A 19,486-nucleotide genomic window follows, 5' to 3' on the forward strand; every position below is an offset into this window, starting at 1 on the left:
TCCCTTCACCACTTCTGGTCTCAACTCACCACTTCCAGTTGCAGTGTAATTTTTTGCAGGATGGATCACGACAGATAATCTGAAATGAGGCAACATGTTTGTAGGAAAGTGCCTTTTTTGTATGGTCATCCTCACACTTTTCGATCCAATGCTGATGGGTATGACTCTGAAAGTATATTGGAGTCTGCTAACCAGGCCCCAGTGACACTGATCTCTCCTTAAATATGATGACTGTGAATTGGTATGCACAAATGGCAAGGACTTTAACCCACATAAAAGTCCCTGGTAAATGGTAGCAGTGGTACCCAGGGCATGGGAGTTAAAGGGGTCACCAGGTCCTGAAGCACTGTTTTTGCCACTGACTGGCCAAAGTAAACAGATGGCAGCAGGCCTGCTATTGGAGACTGCAGGAACAGTGCAAAGTGCTCCAACTCAACTTTGCCCTCAGCATGTGTGACAAGGTCAAAGCACTACTTTTAATATATGCCAGTCACCACTAAGGTAGGCCTCCTACGTGCAGGAGGCAGGGTGCATTATAGTAAGCTTGTGGACATATAAGTGCAAGCTTATAAATGCAAGCTTTTATGTCCCTACAGTAGTCTCTTTCCATTAAGGTCTACTATAAGTGGTCAGGAGGCCATAGGATAACATGGGCTGGCACTTGGGCATCCTGAGATAGTCATGTCCATTATAGCACTCTTAAGTATGTCATCTTTATTCCAAAGTCAGAATTAGTGTAACATGCACCCAGGTGGCTATTTTAGAGGTTCCTGCTTGGTTTCCCCAACCTTTCCTGTGTTCTGGCTGGCAGCCTGCAGCTGCTGCCGCCAAGACAGGAATCTGACCCCCTTCCAGGAGTTGTGAACACTCCCACGAGTTAGAAACAAATACCTGCCTGGGTGAGAGGTGTCACCTCCTTCCCGGACAGGATAGCTAGTGAAGAAGCATATCAAGAGTACGAGCTTCAAAGCCCACACCGCCTCTGATATGTTAGCAGGCTGACTCCCAAAGGAGCACATTTGCACCCGGGCAGGTGGGAGAAATAGATAGTCAGGAGGCGTACACCCCCAGGTTAGCCACACCCCCTGGGGCAGGGTACCAGGTCTGCACAACCGAGGATGGGTTCTGCCTGCAGTTTGAAAAGTGACCAAATTGAGGGTTCTGGGTAGAAAACCCAGTGGTCACCTCAGGGGCAGATTAGCCATGGGGCTAGTAGCCAATTGGTTACTTGCACCCACACCCCTAATGTCACTAAATCTAGGATTTAAAGGCACACCTGGTACCAAAACCTCAGATCTGTTTCGACTTACAACCAAGAACAAAGAAGAGACCCGAGTCTGCGACCTGCACAAAGCAAAGGCGCGATACTCTTCACCTGTGGCAACCACCCTGCAACTGCATGACTGAGACTTGTCCTGGACCAGAGACCAGTTCCAAAGGCAAGAGGAACTTCTCTGAGCACCTCAACTCCAGAACTCCCTTGGACTAGGGGTACTAGTTCCCTGCAGCTCGCAGGAAAAAGCACATTCCAGGATCACTGGCCATCGGGCCCGCCAAGGGATCTCCCAAAACTAAAGGGTCTAGTGCATTGAAGGAAATGTAGTCCTGACCACCAGCAAGTTTTAGGTGGCTATTGTTTTCTCCTAGATTCCAGGAAATTAAAAGTAACCATAGACTGTGTAAGCGGCTGCAAAGGCTTGTTGCCAAGGCTACCACTACATTTGTTCGATACTGCACCTCGAGGAAACCGCGCAGCACATTCAACCGCCCACCACCCCACCAGGCTGTGTTGTCGAGTTTTTGCATCTGTTCTTCACCAGCACCATCTCAGTGGTAAAACCAACACCTTGCAGCTCCTGCGTTCCGCATCAAGGAGAGCCAGGACCACTCTGCACCCCAGCTATACGAGCCAGGTAAAGTTGTACTGCCTAGTGAACCTTGGTCCAGGGACCTGCACAAGCTTTATCCACAGTGGGTTTCCCTGAACTCGACCTGCAGGTGACCGAGTGTCAATAGTGTGTTTTTCCAGCACCTGCATCTCCTGCTTTCAGCACCAAGGACAGCCAGGACAAGTCTTCACCTGGGCCCTACAAGCCAGGTAAAATTATATTGACTGCTGACCCCTAGTCCTGGGACCCGCATCACCTTATCCCCCTGTGATTTCACTAGCTGTTCTCCCCATTGACTGCACCAAGTTTGAGAGTAGTGAACCACACTGATTTATTTTTCCTTCTAAAATCCATAACTCCGAGTATACTGATCCAATTGTGTTCATTTTGGTGTCAAAATGTATACAAAAATATGCTCTATGTTTATAAATTGGTGTAGTATTTCTTTTGAGTTTTGTCTTTTACTTATCGTCCATGTTGGTACTCTGAAATGCTAAGCACATGTTCCTCTAGAAAAGCCTGACTGTTCTGTGCCACTCTACAAGGATTGAGCTAGGGATTTATTATTGTGAATCCAAAGGACCCAGTTTATGGTGCTGTGGGAGTATTGCATAGTGAGACTTAATCAGCCTCACTGTTTAATACTTCACTTTCCTACAATGTTCATCATAGTAAGTGATTTACACTGCAAGTTCATATAATGGTTCAAACCACCATGACAGCATTTGTCCAACCATGAAGTGCAGAGTCCATGCATCAGACATTGAAAGAACATACCCATAACATGGGGCCTTTTAGGCCGATATTTAAAGAATCAGTTTCCGTATGATCTGCTGGTCAGATGATCATACACCTACACAACATCATGTCAGATGGCAGTGTGTGTAGGAGGCACTAATAGCTACAATATGCGAGTGTCGTTGTTTGCTAATGTGATAGTTGTAGATGTCACTGCATTGTGCCTCTCCCTGGTACACTGCTTCACGTGGTTGTAATACTCACATTTTCTGCTGCCTTGTGTGTTTTCGTACATTATGCATTTATAACCAGATATTTCCAGATACGTGAGGCACACTGCATTTGCCCTGGCTCGGATACTGCATTTTGCAATACCTCAAACCCATGTGTCTGATAACTAATCAAGTGTGTGACAAAGAGTCAATTTCGCACACCTGCTTAATGCACTTATCATGTGCATCCCTTCACTTTTTGCCACTCCTTGTTGTTCCTGCTCCACATTATCCCCTGTCGCTCAATGACTATGCTGCTGTTTCCGTCATGTGATTGCACTGATATTTCATTTTTGCCTCTATACATCACTCATTTTTGCCTGTACTTGAACTCTGATTGTGCTGTCATTCTGCAGTGGTGTGCCTGTGCACAGAACCTGCGGTCAGCTGTGCTCACATTGCCTCTCCTGTGGACTCCTGCTCTGCATTGTATAGTGTTGTGAAGGGCTGCTGGGAGCTGTTGCGGGTGATGTGTCCCAGCTATTTCCTCTGGCGCTGGTCTTGTCCTTCTGGCTGTTTCTACTTTTGACATTGTGCTTTAATTTTCTATTCACGCCTTCTGTGCTGGTAGCTCCTCTGAAAACAAGTACTGGCAAAGACAATAGTTCTCGCTTAAGTGAAATCTATTGGCTTTATAAAAAATGTTTCACCATATTGTACAGCAACACGGCTGCTGTGCAGCATGGCTGAAAGTAAACAAATAGAGCGCTATGAAGGGGGAAATGCTGGCAGCCTCATAGAGCTTTTTTTTTTTACTTTCAACCATCCTGCAGAGGAGCCATGCCACTTGCTGTAGAACATGGCTAAAAAAATCACATTGACAGAGCCAATCAATGTGATTTTTAGCCACGATGTACAGTAGCGTGGCAGATGTACACCATGGTTGAAAGTAAAAAAAGGTGCTATGCCGCAGTCATAGATTATGTCATAGAACCTTTTTTTTATTTTAGCCATACTGCACAGCAGCTGTGCTGCTGTGCAACATGGTTAAAAAAACATTAACAAAGCCAACAGGTCCTGCGTAGACGAGACCTATTGGCTTTGAAAAGGTAAATGGAACGTCAGGATGAAACGTGTAGCCACCTTTCGGGTGATATGTAAGCACTATACAAAATTACCATCAATGAAAAAGAATAGTTAATCCTTTTTATCATGTGCTTGTCACAGTCTTTCTGTAATGGGGTTTAGTCCACAGTCACCTCTTGGAAACATGCATAGAGGAAGGACAGAACCCGAACAGAAAGATAAAGGGGCATATTTATGAAAAGCAGTGCTGCACCTAGTGCAGCACCACCTTTCTTGTGCCCCTTAGTGCCCCCTAATGCCACCATATTTGTGCCATATATAATATACGGTGCACTGTGACGTCAGTTAGGGAACTAGCATCAGACTTTTTTACACTAGTTCAGCGCTTTGCAGGATTAGCCTCAAAAATGTTGACGCTAATGCTGCAAAGCACCTAGAGGCCCATTGTAACCAACGGGAGCCTCCTTTAAACGCCTGTTCTGAGCAGGCGTTAAAAGTGCAGAAAATAAATGACTTTTCTTTGCGCCATTTTTTCATCCCCCCTAACGGGGGAATGACCCCTTTGCATACATTATGCCTGGCGCAGGCAAAATGTAGTGCAAAGGGATACAAAGCGAGGCAATGCATGCACTGCGCCACTTTGTAAATAATTGGTCATTTAATGCCACATTAGCATCAGAAAAATGACACTAATATGTCATTAGAATGGTGCTGGCCCTCCTAAATCTGGGCCAAAGTGTTTTCATTGTGCAGTGCGGTAGGCAGAGAGTGATGAGGTAGTGTGGGGTGAAAACAAAAAAAGTACGTCTGTCCTACTGTGAACAGCAGAAGAACACTAATAGGTAAAAGCAATCAATACTTGGCCCATGGTCAACGGACGGATGAAACAGAAGAAGAGAAAGTGAAACTGGCACGGGCTCACCAATCAGGAGCCAGCAAATAAAAGTGACAATGAGGCCAACGAATGGTAAGCAGCGGGAGACCTCCAAGCCTCCTTTTAGTTAAAGCTGACAAAGTGTCTTGCAAATGTCACGGCTCTGTTGTCTCAGGCGAGACTTAAAAATGTTGCTGTTCTCTGCTGAGCACTTGGCAACTCTCACACTCTTCAGGGAAGTTTAAAAGCTGGTGCCCTGCATGAAACACCCTGTATGATGTCATACCTCAGTTGTGTTATTCATCAATAGCTGTCTCTGACGTTGTTTCTCAGGCATTTTATTTAGGTTGTGCACAGATATGAGCTCACCTTAGGAGGTGTTGACTGCAGAGTTGTGGTCTGCACGTGGGGTCATTTATTTTGGCTCGATGGTGATAGTTCTGAAAACCGTGTTCCAGTGGACATGCTGCCTTGTCGGGCCTTGGCATTGTGCCCTTCTGTACACACTCCAGGTGAACGCCCAGTATTGCAATGATGGCATACAGCATGGCATCTGTTTGCTGTGGCCGTCTCCCAGAATCCAAGTGGCCCCCCATACAGCAGGCACAGGAGGGTGAGTTTTCGCATGCATACGCTGGGCATAACAAGGATGTTCGGCTGGCTCAGTCTCTAGGTTGTTTGTGGAGCAGGTTGTAGTTTACCTGGTTTGTACTGCAATTCTGACCCGGGCATTCATAAGATTAGGCGATTCTGCAGTTTTTCAGAGCGTCCGATCTGCTTCTTCCCTGTGTTTCTGATTGGTTTTAGCGCCCGCCCTTTGAAACCTACAGTACCCTGTATTTTGTATGTTTTTATTTTCATGTACCTCCAACATTTTATTTGAGATTATGTGGGGAACAACATGTGTATTGTGCTTGGGGATATTCATCAGGTATGGCGGAATTCTCACATGCAGAGAAATCTTTAACTCTACTACTAGACATGTGCCCCTGCAAGGTGCCCCACTTTGGGGGCATATTATTTCTGGCCACCTTTGGGCCCTGATTCTAAGTTGGGTGGAGCAGTAGTCCTTGTTTGGATACCAAACCACCTGATTGTAGCTGGCCTGGGTTATGATTCCGGATTTCCTAGGTGAGGAACACTGGGCCTGATTTTACCAGCTGGAAAATCAGGCCAGTAAAATTGCATGAGCCACTGGCTAAGTGCAGTCCAGTCCCTGCCCCGGCTGACACTCTCCTGCAGCATGGAGGAGCACAGGAAGCTCACTCCTGTCTGACACAGCCTTCTCGACCCTTGACCCTTCACAACTTCCACCCTGCACTGCCTCCACTCACAACAGGTGAAAAATGGGAGCAGATTTGTTCCCATATAAAATTGGACCCAGTATTTCCGGACTGCATATTATTTTCCATTCTGGAGACAAAAACTCAGAATATCCCGACTTAAGTGCAGGATATCGACGTGAAACGTTATTTCCAATCACACAGGCCCAGATTTACGACAAAGTGGCGCAACCCGGTGTTGCAACAAAAATTGCAGCACTGTGCCACTTTTGACACGGAAGGATGAGCCATATTTACAGGACTACGGTGAACTCCTTTGTTTCCCCTGCGCCGGCGCTGAATTAAGGTGCCAGCACCAACGCAGACATCCTTGCACAATAGTGCAAGGGTGTCTGTGTTGAAGGGATAGATTGTTTATGTCAGGAAGGTGTTCCTTTCTGCATATAAACAATCTACAATGGCGATTTAGCACTCCACAAAAAGTGGCTTAACGCCTTCTTGTAAATATGGTGCAGTGAAAAGCGCCACGGGACCGTCACTGAAAGGGTGCTAGGGCCTTGTAAATCTGGCCCACAGTATCTTACGCATAATTCGGGCTACCTAGCAAATAGGTAATGGGAAGAAATCACACCATCCAAAAAGGCCTTTGGCAGAACTTCTGTGGGAGGCCTCCCCTCCTAGGTGGCTCCTTCTATGGCAAATAACACCACGTTTATAGAGAAACCTCTGCCACACTAGCTGGAGAACTCTAATCTTGTTCAGATTTTCCTCTGCCACCTTAGCAGAGGAAGGAAAATCGTCGCAAGGTTGAACGAAAAATAAGCCACCAAACCCCCAATTGGGCCCTCCGTTATAAACCTGATGCATTATATTTTTAAGTTAAAATATCCCAAAACTGCCTACTGTGTACCTGACCACAGTGGCGTAGCGTGGGGGGTGCAGGGGGGGGCGGCCGCACCGGGCGCAACATCTTGGAAGAGACTCGAGTGCTAAAATCCACGGGTTACGGGGCGCAAATTACTTGCCTTGCCCCGGGTTAGGGGGCGCAAATTACTTGCCTTGCCCCGGGTTAGGGGGCGCAAATTACTTGCCTTGCCCCAGGTGCTGACAACCCACGCTACGCCACTGCCTGACCAGTCACACTGCTCAGTTCTTCTATCATTATTATTAATTTCCTGTTTGCCTGCTTCTCTTCTGCGCACACACAAAAACTATTTTTGGAAATGCACACAAATGGATACAGCTATATAACCATTGGAAGGGTTATACAATATGTTTCATTTTACTAGAACATTATGAGCAATGAAGAAACAGCAGCTTCTACGGATGTGCTGGGCTGAATTGGCTGGCTGAAACTGGTTCAGGCCTGGTTACATCCCACAAGCGATAAACATCAACAGGGACATCTGTTATCCTGAAGCTTTCTAATGGCGTTAATTTGACATTTTCTATTCTGCGGTGTCAGCTAATACAGGGAAAAAAACAACACAAACTAAATGTGACAGCACCCACAGAGCATCTTTATCCACTTTACCAGACTAAATGAAAATACACATGGCAGATGTCGCTGCAGCGCGTCTTCATTCTGTCTGATTTCTTATTTCAGTCATATATAAAAATAAAACCCATAAATTGTTCCTTCACCAGACAGCCGGCCTTCCCACTTGCCTGGGAAAGTTATAGCAGAAGCTCACTCAAATTAAGATAGAGAACTTTAAGTCCAAATTTACATCTGTCTATTTAAACTGTCTCTATTTTGGTTTAAAACAAATCATTTGTTTTCAGTTAAATTCTGTGGCACCTTCAACCCACTAGATTTTGGGTGATACGTCTGACAAATACATAGCGACGTCTAGCGTTAGGATGGCGAACTGCAGTCCTCCTTTGTTTTTAACACAAGTAGTACAATACAACTAGGGTGCTTAAAGAAAAGTGTACCCAAAATATGTGCACTTGAAAAAAACACAATCATGCAATAGTTTTCTTTACTCCAAAGCAGTGATTTTCTAACCTCTGATTTTTTCCCCTACTGGCTTCTGAACGCTTTCCTGTCACCCACTCCTTAGTGTTAAGACGCAGCAGAACTTACTTGTTGTAAAGCACAATATCTGGCAACCAGATGTGCTTCGCGGGGATCCGCAGCTTTTTTATGCCGTCATATTCACCTGGCTCCCAGGTCAATCGATAATCCACCCACTCCTGGAATAATAATGAGACTCATTTAATTCTGCAATGCCACATCCTGGCCTGCTGATGCTCTGGAGGAGATGACACCCACACCCAATAGATTACACGACAACCTCCAGTTACCTGATTCAGCCAAACGTTGGTAGTCATGATCTGCTCGCGCTCGTTCTGGAAAAGAAGGGGTAACAGTCAGTGGGGAAAATACAAACTCTTTCCTTGTGGCAAATTACTACAGCGCGCCTCTTTCTGTGGCCCGAATTAGGACTGCAACTGGTGAGGTAATAACCGCATCTTTCTCCCCGCACACATCTCGTCAGGTAAAACGAGGCACTCGTGATGATCCCCTGCGCATTTTTAGAGATTGCTTGCTGGCGCCGTGAGAGCAAGATGCCCGTTATTAATGCACACACCAGTAAAGGACATCTGCTGCTGTATAACTGAATGTAATTGCAAAATAATTATGAGGAAATGTGCATTTGTGGCTTAACTTGTAACCCTATTTTATTGAATTTTCACACTGCAGTAATTCAATGAAAAGAATACATTACTGTGGGGAAATAACCATTTTGTATTACATATATATGTTGAGCACACACGTACACCCACATTTTGTTTCAGTGAAAGAAAACAAAGGTTAAAGCAAAGCTATAATCGGAATTGGTTTTACATAAAACAAATGGCAATAAACAACATGCTTAAAGATGAAATGATGCACATCAGAAGGAACTGCAGCGAAGCATACAGCAAATAGAAGCATTAACAGATCACTTCACTTGAAGAATTTACAACAAAAAGATGCCCCATTCAACAGCACAGGAGATTTAAAAAAGGATTAATAGAAACTAGAGGGCAAACAAACAAAGAATACCCTCTTGTGGTACCAGCCAGTTTAATTAGACAATATGAAGAAAGTCAATTTTGGATCAGAAAGTCATTACAAAAATTACTGGCAACTGCTTGCTGAAAACCCCAAGCCGCAAGGAAGCCTCTAACACGGTCTACTCCTCCCTTTCAAAGACCACCACGCATTCACATTTGCCGTAACTGCTCAGTTTCCAAATTTGCGATTCACGAGAAAACTCAATTTACAAATCACAAAGAATGGAGAAAACCACAGAATGGCTACACCGCATTACCCCTCACGTGGCCTACCTACAAAGCTGCCATTGTAACCAAGATTACCTTGAAAGTACAATTCGTGTCCTTAAACAAAGAATACAAAAACTCTATTCCAATATACATAAACTCACTCCTGGGAAACCACTTTTAAAACACTAGATCAAAGTTCATCAAAATGACTGGGTTGTATGATGGAACCACGCATGCGGCAACCCCGCATGCCTGAACATCGCGGTCGGAACAATGACTGCGCTGTTTCCACGCATGCCTTTACCACACATGCCTTTACAACGATTTTTTGTTGTAAAAGCATGCCTAGAAAAAGCATGTGTGCAAATGGCATGCGTGGTTGTTGCATGCTACCCTCCCACCCTAAAAACAGAAGTACCCCGACCCCCAACCCTTAAAAATGACCCGATACCCCCACCCACTCTGAGCCCTAAAACCGACCCCACCCCAAAAATTAAACAACCCAACCCCTAAAAACAAAATTATCCTGACCCCCTCCACCCTGCCACTAAAAACAGAAGTACCCCAACTCCCCACCTTTAAAAACTACTCTGATACCCCCACTCACCCTGAGCCCTAAAACCGACCCCCACTTGCCAAAAATAAAACTACCCATATTCTAAAAACAAAATAACCCCGACCCCTCCAACCCAACCCTAAAAACCCACCCTCCTCCTGCCCTGAATACAAAATTACCCCAACCTCCCGCCCCTGCCCCTAAAAACCCGACCCCCCCAACCCATCCTAAATACAAAATTACCCTGATACTTCACCCCTAAAAACCCGCCCGCCCTAAATACAAAATTACCCCTACCCTCCACCCCTAATAACCTGCCCCCCACCTGCCCTAAATACAAAATTACCCCAACCCCCAGCCCCTCCCTAAAAACCTGATCCCCCCACCCGCCCTAAATAGAAAATTACCCCAACCACCACCCCTAAAAACCCGCTCCCCCACCCGCCCTAAAAACATAATTACCGCAACCTCAATACAAAATTATCCTGACCCCCCACCCCGCCCCTAAAACCCCGGCCCCCCCACGCCCACTAAATACAAAATTACCCCGGCTCCCCACCCCCACCCTAAAAACCATAGTACCGAAATACTATACACGCATACACACCAACCACAAGGGCTCGCTGTACTTCCCACCCACACTGTCATGAAAATTAAGTAATTATCATTACTATAACATATTCTATTAGTTCATTATACAATTACTCAAGCCTGCCCTTCTAGTACAATCTTATATTAGCAATCTACATTACAACACCTGTAATCGAAATAAATATTAGTGCTCATGTACCTACTGCTGTGCCAAGACTGTCCACACAGTGTATACGTAGACTTTCCATACTTTGGTAATTGCTTTCACTCTATTGCTACACAATCTGCTACCCTGCAAGTAGACCTAGGTTATTCCGCCAATGGCACTGTGAATGTTTCACAGTCAGAAAAATGTTATCATGTGGTGTTCCTGGATGGCTTTATGAGTTCTATTGCTAGATAACACACTGAAAGGGTAACTAGCGACGTAGGAGTGTGGTACCCATAAAATGCCCATAAATAGTTGTTTAGTTTGAAGTTATGAATCTTGTCCAGGACTCAGTAGCACATTCCCCAGACAGCTTAACCCATGATGAAGCAGGTACCCATTATGAAACCATCATTTCTTAATACTGGAGCCCGCATACAGATCTGCCAAATGAATGTCCTCGAAACGTGCCATGCAGCAGCCCAACTAATGTGATACTGAGATGCACACAAAAGCACACTTGTCAATTAACCTTGGGTCTGACAAGCTGGATCCTCTGCTATCCCTCACAGGTAGCTAATTCTAATTTTGTAAGCCTCAAGGTGAAAACTCATGAACACTCAAAGTGTCTGAAACCCTACATACCTCATTGGAATCTAGTAGACTTTCAGCAATGAAAGATGTTGGCCCAGAGCAGAAACGACATGGGAAAAGTCACAGTGGTGAAATTCACGATTTTCGAAAGAATCAGCTTTTTTGATTTAATATCTTTTTCACACTTTTTCTCTCTTACATGTTAGGATGGCTAGCCTGGGCTTTTTCTTCTTCGTATTGTCCAAGTCCAGAATAACGCTTTCATTTTGTAATTTATTAGAGTTCCATCCATCCATCCATCCATCCCATTTTTTAAAATTGTTTTCTCATGTTAAAATAACCTTATTGCAAATCATCGTTTTAATTGCCCTTTCTACTCATTGTATGCTTTCAGCTTCCTGTCATGCCTGTAATTACGGGGCAACAGAACATTAGTCTGTTGCACACTCTACTGAAGACGATGGAGAAGCTGCTGGTTCTGTAGGCTGGCACATGCCCGCTGTTTAAGCAGGCCTGCCAACTCACACGGTGCCATGGGACTCACGGTTTCTTGCCTCGTCACACAGTGAAGAGCCACAATCGCAGATCAAGCTGGAAACCCTTGTGCTAAAGGGGTTTCTAGCTCAGGTGTGAACACACTACACAGCTGGGCTCCAATTACAACCTCCCAGTACATGTGAGGTGGTGCCAGATGAATTCCTTATTGTTGTGGAGAGGGTAGCTACGTCTATGTAGACAGACAGAGCAGGGGGTCCAAAGGGGAAAGATCCAGAACAACACGTTTAGAACCACGCCTGCGTTGTTTACGCAAGCGGAGCGATGCTTGCCTGAACAATGCAGAGCCTTTTCTCTGCCTTAACCACGCATGTGCTGACCAACGCACATGCGTGGTTAAGGCAGAGAAAAAGGAAGAGCCATCGGGAGAGGACGCGGTCAGGTAAGTGGGGCTGGGGCAGGGTTTGGGGTAGCTTTTAGGGGTGGGGGCAGGGGTTAGGGGGTGAAGGGGTTGGGTTGGTTAGGTTATTAGGTTATTTTTTTTTTAAGGGGCGGGGTGTGGGGATCGGTACTATGTTTTTTAGGGCAGGGGTGGGGGGGTCGGAGTTATTTTGTTTTCAGGGGCATGCGTGGTAAAGGCATGCGTGGAAACAATGCAGTCGTTGTTCCGACCACATTCAGGCATGTGTGGTTGCCACATGCGTGGTTCCATCATACAAATGGTCCAAAGCCCCACCCCTTCACCAAACCATACCCCCTTCTTCCTGTAGACTCAGACGTCAAAAAATATTCTTAGGTTGACAGGTCTGTCCCCGGCATTTTAATGCTCTAACACATAACCTGTCTCTACCCAAGATATGAGGTTATATGTAGATGAGAGGGGGAGGGGCTGTAAACAAAGTAAACGAGCAGATGCTTCCCCTCCCACTGACCATGTGGTCAGAGAGCCTTGGAAGGGGAGAGAGGTAAGTCCCTGCAGATCCTGTCACTCCTGCTGCCTTACCAAAGAAGCGAAATTAGGCAGAACCGAGAGGCAAGCAGAGGGTGCCGTGGCACAGGGCGCTAAAGCCCACCGTGTGCTATGAAAAAAGAGAAAATAAAATATTCCAAGAGCTAAGAGGGGTCTCCACACCCTGTGACTCATGGGATGCATTTGTTTTTATGGAGGGCAATGTTCTAACAGCTGTACAGGCCTTCACATGGATTATACCACGGACTACAATCCTGCTTCATTGCAGCTGCCTTTATGTTCAGTGCAATGACGCCGAAGCCGGCCTTTAATGGACATTATGGCCTGGTATGGGGGCTCAGAGGGTGTATAAAGGTAATGGAGTGTTGGGAGCACCATCAGCCACAGTGACATGGCAGAGTGTGACTAGTGGTTGGTGTGGCCCCTTTGCTCAAACATTCCAGTGTTTCTAGTTATGTTTACTCCAGCTTAATGTAGACAATGTTGCTTTGAACACTGAAATGTTTCAAATAATGTCTCCCTTTCGGCTGAGGGCTAAGCCGTTGTTTAATGGCTTCTCTCACATGATAGGCCCAAGCGGGGAGGTGAAGGAGACCCTAGGATGACTGGCATGGTCCTAAGCGGGAGCCCCAACACCATAACACGGGCTTTCCTACTTGCCAGTTTTTTGCCAACGTAGTACATTGTCAAATGTACTTTCTCCAAACACACAATAGTGTGTGTAAGCCGCCATTTTTCATCTGTTGTAGAGCAACGGCACTTTATTTAATTCAATAAGGTATACCACTTATTAAGACATGCAGATTATTGCTACAAACATTTCTAGTGAATTACACTGTTTGCCCTTAAGTAATTATAGTCTACCTTGGGGTTTGCATTTTGTATTTGGAACACATGGCATTAGCCTCCCCTTTAATAGGAATGAATTACTCCAGAAACATAGAAATTGCTTTTTTATACTGCCCGCGCCTTTCCCTGAAGAACAGTATTTATTAGCGATGGCATCCAGAAGTTTATGATCCCAATGTTTAATGTCTGTCATAAAATCGTTTTGAGGGTTTAGTGGGAATCAATCACAATGATGTGATTGAAAAGAGTGGGTGAAAAATAGCCTATAGAAAAACAATGTGCTGTGGTTTATTAAGTGTTTCTTTTTTTAAATTAAGAAATATTGAAGGTTTGCACTTTTCCTGTGGGATTGATCATTAATCTTGAAGCATATCACAAAATCATAAGGATGCTACAATTCTCAAGTTGTTGTACCTCCAAACAATTCCACTCTTTTGAATAGCAAATTAGTTTGCACATTTAGCCCTGCTCTGTTCTAGACATTGCACCATCCTAATGACTATAATTGACATTCATTTCAAAATTACTGGTGCCTTGCCTCAAAAGCGCCTTGATCGTTTCTCATAAAGTGCATAGTAGGAATCATTCCTTGAATTAACTTCTGTACTACCAATGTGAGTTATCATGGACCATTAGGTTGTATACCAACATTGCTAATTATTGTGGTTCCTATCTTGCATTAACTTGTATGCCACCTCTGCTATTTATTGTGGACCGTTCCTTGCATTAACTTGTACACCACGTCTTCCATTTAACTTGAATCCTACCTTGAATTACCTTGTATACCATCTCTGCAATTTATCATGGATCCTACAGTTGTGTTAATTTGTGTATCATCTCTGATGATTATTTTTGATTCTCACTTTGCTTAACTTGTATTCCACCTCTACTATTTATCATGGATCGTACCTTACATTAACTTGTATAACATCTCAGCTATTCATCATTGGTCCTACCTTGCGTTACCTTGTGTATTATCTCTACCATTTATTGTAGGTCCTACCTTGTGCTAACTTGTATCCCATCTCTGCTATTCACGAGTCCTATCTTGCTATCTTGAATAGCATTTCTGTTATTTATTGTGGATCCAATCTTGCATTAACCTGTAAACCTATTCAGCTAGTTATCATGGATCATACCTTGTCTTCATTTGTGTACCACCTCTGCTACTTACAGATCAGTCTGTCTTCCACTAACATTTATGCCATATCAGATATTTATTACAAGGCCTACCTTGCATTAACTTGTATACCAACTCTGCTATTTTTAAAAAAGTGTCAATTTCCTGAACTACGCCTATTGCCTGAATGCCCACAGTTTTCGCAACATTGGCTGATGGCCCCTGCAAGCAGACTTGTGTCCCGCTGCATAATAAATGTTTTAGCTATGTGTAGAAATTGAACTAGGCTCGGATATCTGGCACTGAAGTTTATTGTGATGTGGATATATTATCGTAGAGATACATGTGGTTGAGCATGTTGAGAGTGATCACTAAATTGTATTGTAGAGCCCAAAACCAACTAACAATCACTCTTTAACAATACAGGGCTTCATTTAGCACTTGGTGACCGACCCTCTAGGGTGAGAGGTCTGTTGTAGTCCTCACTTCTGCCATTCCAGTGGAAGACGGCCTACGGAATTTTTAGATCCCTGGTGGAGATTGGTTTGCCGAAAGTGCATCTATTGGAGTGGCGGAATCACTTGCAACACAAATTAATGTCTGTCGGGCCATCGTGTTATAGCAGCCTCTCCGGCATTCCCTCTTGTTCTGCAGACAGAAAGCCACCAGGCTGAGGGTTCTTTCTTCAGAATATAATAAAAAGCTTTAATTTCTTTACTGCGTGTCATGAACATTTTTGTATTTCCTTCTGTGGCAACCATGCCTCAAAGACCACAATGCCTCACAAATTGGCCCCAACCAGAGTTGAAAGCCCTGCCATGAACAGGATAGGGTATCTGCCACTATCACCTGGGGCTCTGTGGCAGATAGTCCATCGAGGCCGGGGTATCTGATAGTAGAGCCCGTTGAGGCTCAGCCATTGGAACCCTGGTGGTTCACCGCCTCTAAACTGGATGGCGGAAATGAGAGTTTGTTGGGGCTTGAGTGTCTCCCTGATTTGTAGCAGGGCTCCTGCTGTGCCAAACCCCAGAAGAGGCACTTTCAGTATCATTTATACCGTGGTGGGCAGGGAATATATGCATCTGTAGAATCATCTTAAATAGGGCCCACCTCTAGAAGCATTGGAGGCAGCATACTGGTGTCAGGCTGACTTGTGTAACATCTCAGCTACTTATTATGGATCCTACCTTGTGTTACCTTGTGTATCATCTCTACCATATACACTGCCTTTGAAGTATACGCTTACATTTCCCTGACTGCTGGATTGCAAACATTGTAGGCTTTTGCATATCTCCAAGTACCTTACTAGATGACTTAACTCTGCTGGAATTATTGCTCCACCTTCTTAAGGCATTCCTTCTGAAGTACTGTAGTTGCAACAGGAATGGAAGCCTAAGCCAGTAGACTGATGTACAATGTTGGGTGAATTGTTTGATAGCTCCACTGCAGTTTCTGATCCAATGCCAGACAGAAGACCCTTGACATTCCTACCCATGCTCACAATGCTGAGGGGAAGGCTGTGTTTCTGCCCGTGCATGTACATTCTGCTGCCCGGCGCAGGTTGCAAGTCCCACTGCCTGCGCCTGGTGTGCCTGATGTGAGCGATTTCTCAGATCATCATCTGGGGTGAGTTGTGGGAGGTCACGAAGGTGGACTCCTTGACTCTAGTCCAGCTGGACCTCTTTACTGCTCTAGATGGAGCAGATTGGTCACTATTCACTTATACATTTTCATCGCTCTCTGCATTGTTTTTTTGCAAACCATGCCACAAGATTCCCAAGTTAAACAATGCACAGTTTAATAAACTTACCACGCTAATTAACTGTGCCAGTGACACCTGAAGCTGGATGGATACCAATTGTGAGCTGTTGGCTGCGGGTCGAATTAACTTGTTATATCTGTCAGGACTCAGAAGTGTGTTCATCAGCCTCTCCTCAGCATCTGCAGTGCTGCTTTCTGGAAAACACAACCACGTGAAACAGGCAAGGTTACCCACTTCCATCACTCAGCATTATTTTAAACATGACTTTGTGTTGTTTAGATTTAAATGGAGCTAACGGGTGGTTAAAGACCACGGACGTGACAGGGTTAGACTGTGATGCCTTATTGAATGTCCAAATAATCGTACACAAATTAGTTCTGTTTCACCTCCGTTTGTGAAATGCTTATGTTCAATGTAATTTTAGTACTCAACATCTCAGAGGGTGTAAACTGAATTCTTTGTGATGCCACAACTTCCTCAAGACCCTGACCAAACAGATTCCAAAGGCCATATTGCTAAAAGAGATGCCCGCATAACTTGCACTGGTGTGCATCATTACTGGTGTGAAATGGACAGACCTGAATTGTGCACCCCATTAACATAACAAGCATTGGAAAAGCCGATAGGTCTCTGTGTGCCGACCTTTTGGCTTTGTCAAACTTTTTTGCGAGTGCTGAACAGCATTAACAAAAAGAGAAAACAATGAGTTTGTTGCAGATGCTGTACAGCATTGGCAAAAATACAATAAAGCCCTTTTGACTGGCCTCGCATGATGATGCAGGCTTGATCTTGGCATTTGCTCATGCACAGTTCATGGTGTGACAGCCGTTTTATGTTTGGTTAATTTATCATTCCAAGAAGATTGATGCCCATCTTGGAGTGGTAAATCTAAAAAAACATAAAATGCGCTCGAAAAGTATAATGGAGGAGGATTTTGGTGGGAGGAACTTAGGGATACTGAAGGGTTCCATTTCACTCATGGGTTATTATTTTCCGATCATAGAGAAGGAAGGCCTGTAATGAGAGACAAAAAACTGAGCAAAAGAAGGACCGAAAGGACAGCAAAGTAGTTTGCAAAGGTGACCTCTTTCGATCTGGCTACCAAAAGAACTAAGGGCCAGATATATTAAGCTCTTTTACCGGTCGTAAACGGCCAGTGAGGCCGTTTGTGACCGGTAAAAGGCTTTGTACCATCCCTATTTTGCAAGTCGGTAGCCTGTTACCGACTCGCAAAATAGGGACTGCGACTAGCTATTAGGAAGGGGCGTGCAAGGGGCGTCCCTTCCTAGTAACAACTTGCAGGGCCATGTATGATTGTTTTGCGGCTGGGAATGCGACTTCAAGTTGGTTTTAACCCATTTGCGAATGAGGGTGCAAACATTTTTCAAGAGTAGGCAGTGGTCCAAAGGACTCTTAAAAAATGAAAAGACAACTTTTCAGTTTTCTTTTTGTAATGTATTTCATTTTCCTTTAAGGAAAACGTGCTGCATTACAAAAAAAAATGCTTTATTGAAAAAGCAGTCACAGAGATGGTGGTCTGCTGACCCTAGCAGGACACCATCCTTGTGATTGTAGCCATTCACAATTGGTCACAAATTGAGACTTGCCTCATGAATATTGATGAGGCAGGTCCATTTGAGACCCACTGCGAATCACTAACAGTGCTAAACACACTGTAATACATCCAGTTTGCGATTTGCTAATAGCGAATAGCAAAAATTCACTATTAGGAAATCACAAAGGGCTTCTCTGATAAATCTGGCCCTAGGGCACTGAGAGATAGGCATGCATCAGGCAGATCGGTAGGAGCACAGGCAAATCACAAGGCTTTTGTCTGCTGCAGTAAGGAGACACCTGCTGAAAGCAGCCTGAAAAAAGGTTGTTTCGCCAATGCTGCAAAAAGGAAATAAACACGTAATAGCTGGCGAACCCAAACTAAATCAGGTGTACTCTTTAGAGGAAACAAAATAGAGTAATTTTACTGAACTGAGCGTTCCTGAGAGCAGACTAGCATTATATCACGGTGATCCGGTATTGAATAAAACGGACTGGTCTAAACACCCTCAGGAAGAAAGGTTAAATAGAGAATTCTTCTTTCCAAGGAAAACCTCGAATGGTGCAGTCTATCTGTTATATGCAGAACTTTATTACCTAACTCTAGCCTGTGGCCCTTGGCTCCCGATTTCAGATGCACATCTACTGCTTTGCGTATTACTAAATATGTTGGTATAATACCTGGGATTCTGCAATCCCTGTATTAAAATACTTCTCTAATTTCTTTACACTTGGCGACTTGTGACCCACTCCATCGCTGATTACAATGAAATTCCAACACAGTTTAACTGTAATAGCTTATTACAGTCGAGTTCTGACAGTCAGCAGCTGGGGTGGGGGGTGGGGGGGGGCGCAGGTCAGGCCATGGAGCACGATTAAAGCAGATTTTTTTTTCTTCTGTTCTCTTGTTTTTTAACTTTATAGTGTCAAGCAGAAAGTAGATATTTATGGCAACATGGTTACTTTTTTGCAGAAAAGTTAGAATCTTTCCGTGTGTTTCTGCAATGCCTTTTTTATTTTTAAATGAAAACTGACTTCTATTTAACTGCTTCTAATGTCTTTTTTCATTTTTTAAAAGCTAGCTAACAACTTTTTCTGTTTCACAACTGGCTTTCCTGTCCTTGTTACCTTGGTGTGCTCACTTTCGAACCTGCATTTGCAAATTTTCATTCTTGTTCAATGTCTCACCATTCCCTTGTACAGGTGCTCGATGAATCAGGCCATTTAACATTCTGTGGGTAAACAAAAACTGCCAATAACCTGGAGTGTATAACTTCATTTTGTTGCCCTCTCCACAATGTCAGTTCCTTTTATGCATACTCATATCCAGTTACATCACAGGCATCATTAGTATTTATAACAACACTTTTAAACAAAAAGTTCCTTACATAGTAACTGACTGAGTCCTGAAAATACTAAAGTCTGCAGATTACGTATTTGAGCCCAATTCCTGCCATAGATTGAAAAATGGTTGAATCCTCCTTTGATC

General features: G+C 44.3%; 1 protein-coding gene across 1 annotated transcript in view; it reads right to left on the reverse strand.

Annotated features, from left to right (window-relative positions):
* CHRNB4 (cholinergic receptor nicotinic beta 4 subunit) overlaps window positions 1-19,486 on the reverse strand; it is a 157,488-nt gene that overhangs the window by 23,045 nt on the left and 114,957 nt on the right. Inside the window, exons 2-4 of the mRNA XM_069222043.1 lie at window positions 16,492-16,637; window positions 8,393-8,437; window positions 8,172-8,281 (exon numbers count right to left, since the gene is read on the reverse strand). Coding sequence (XP_069078144.1) covers window positions 8,172-8,281; window positions 8,393-8,437; window positions 16,492-16,637 — 301 coding nt within the window. The remainder of the gene's footprint in view (window positions 1-8,171; window positions 8,282-8,392; window positions 8,438-16,491; window positions 16,638-19,486) is intronic.

Source organism: Pleurodeles waltl, chromosome 3_1 (genome assembly GCF_031143425.1).
Source record: "Pleurodeles waltl isolate 20211129_DDA chromosome 3_1, aPleWal1.hap1.20221129, whole genome shotgun sequence".
Taxonomy (NCBI): domain Eukaryota; kingdom Metazoa; phylum Chordata; class Amphibia; order Caudata; family Salamandridae; genus Pleurodeles; species Pleurodeles waltl.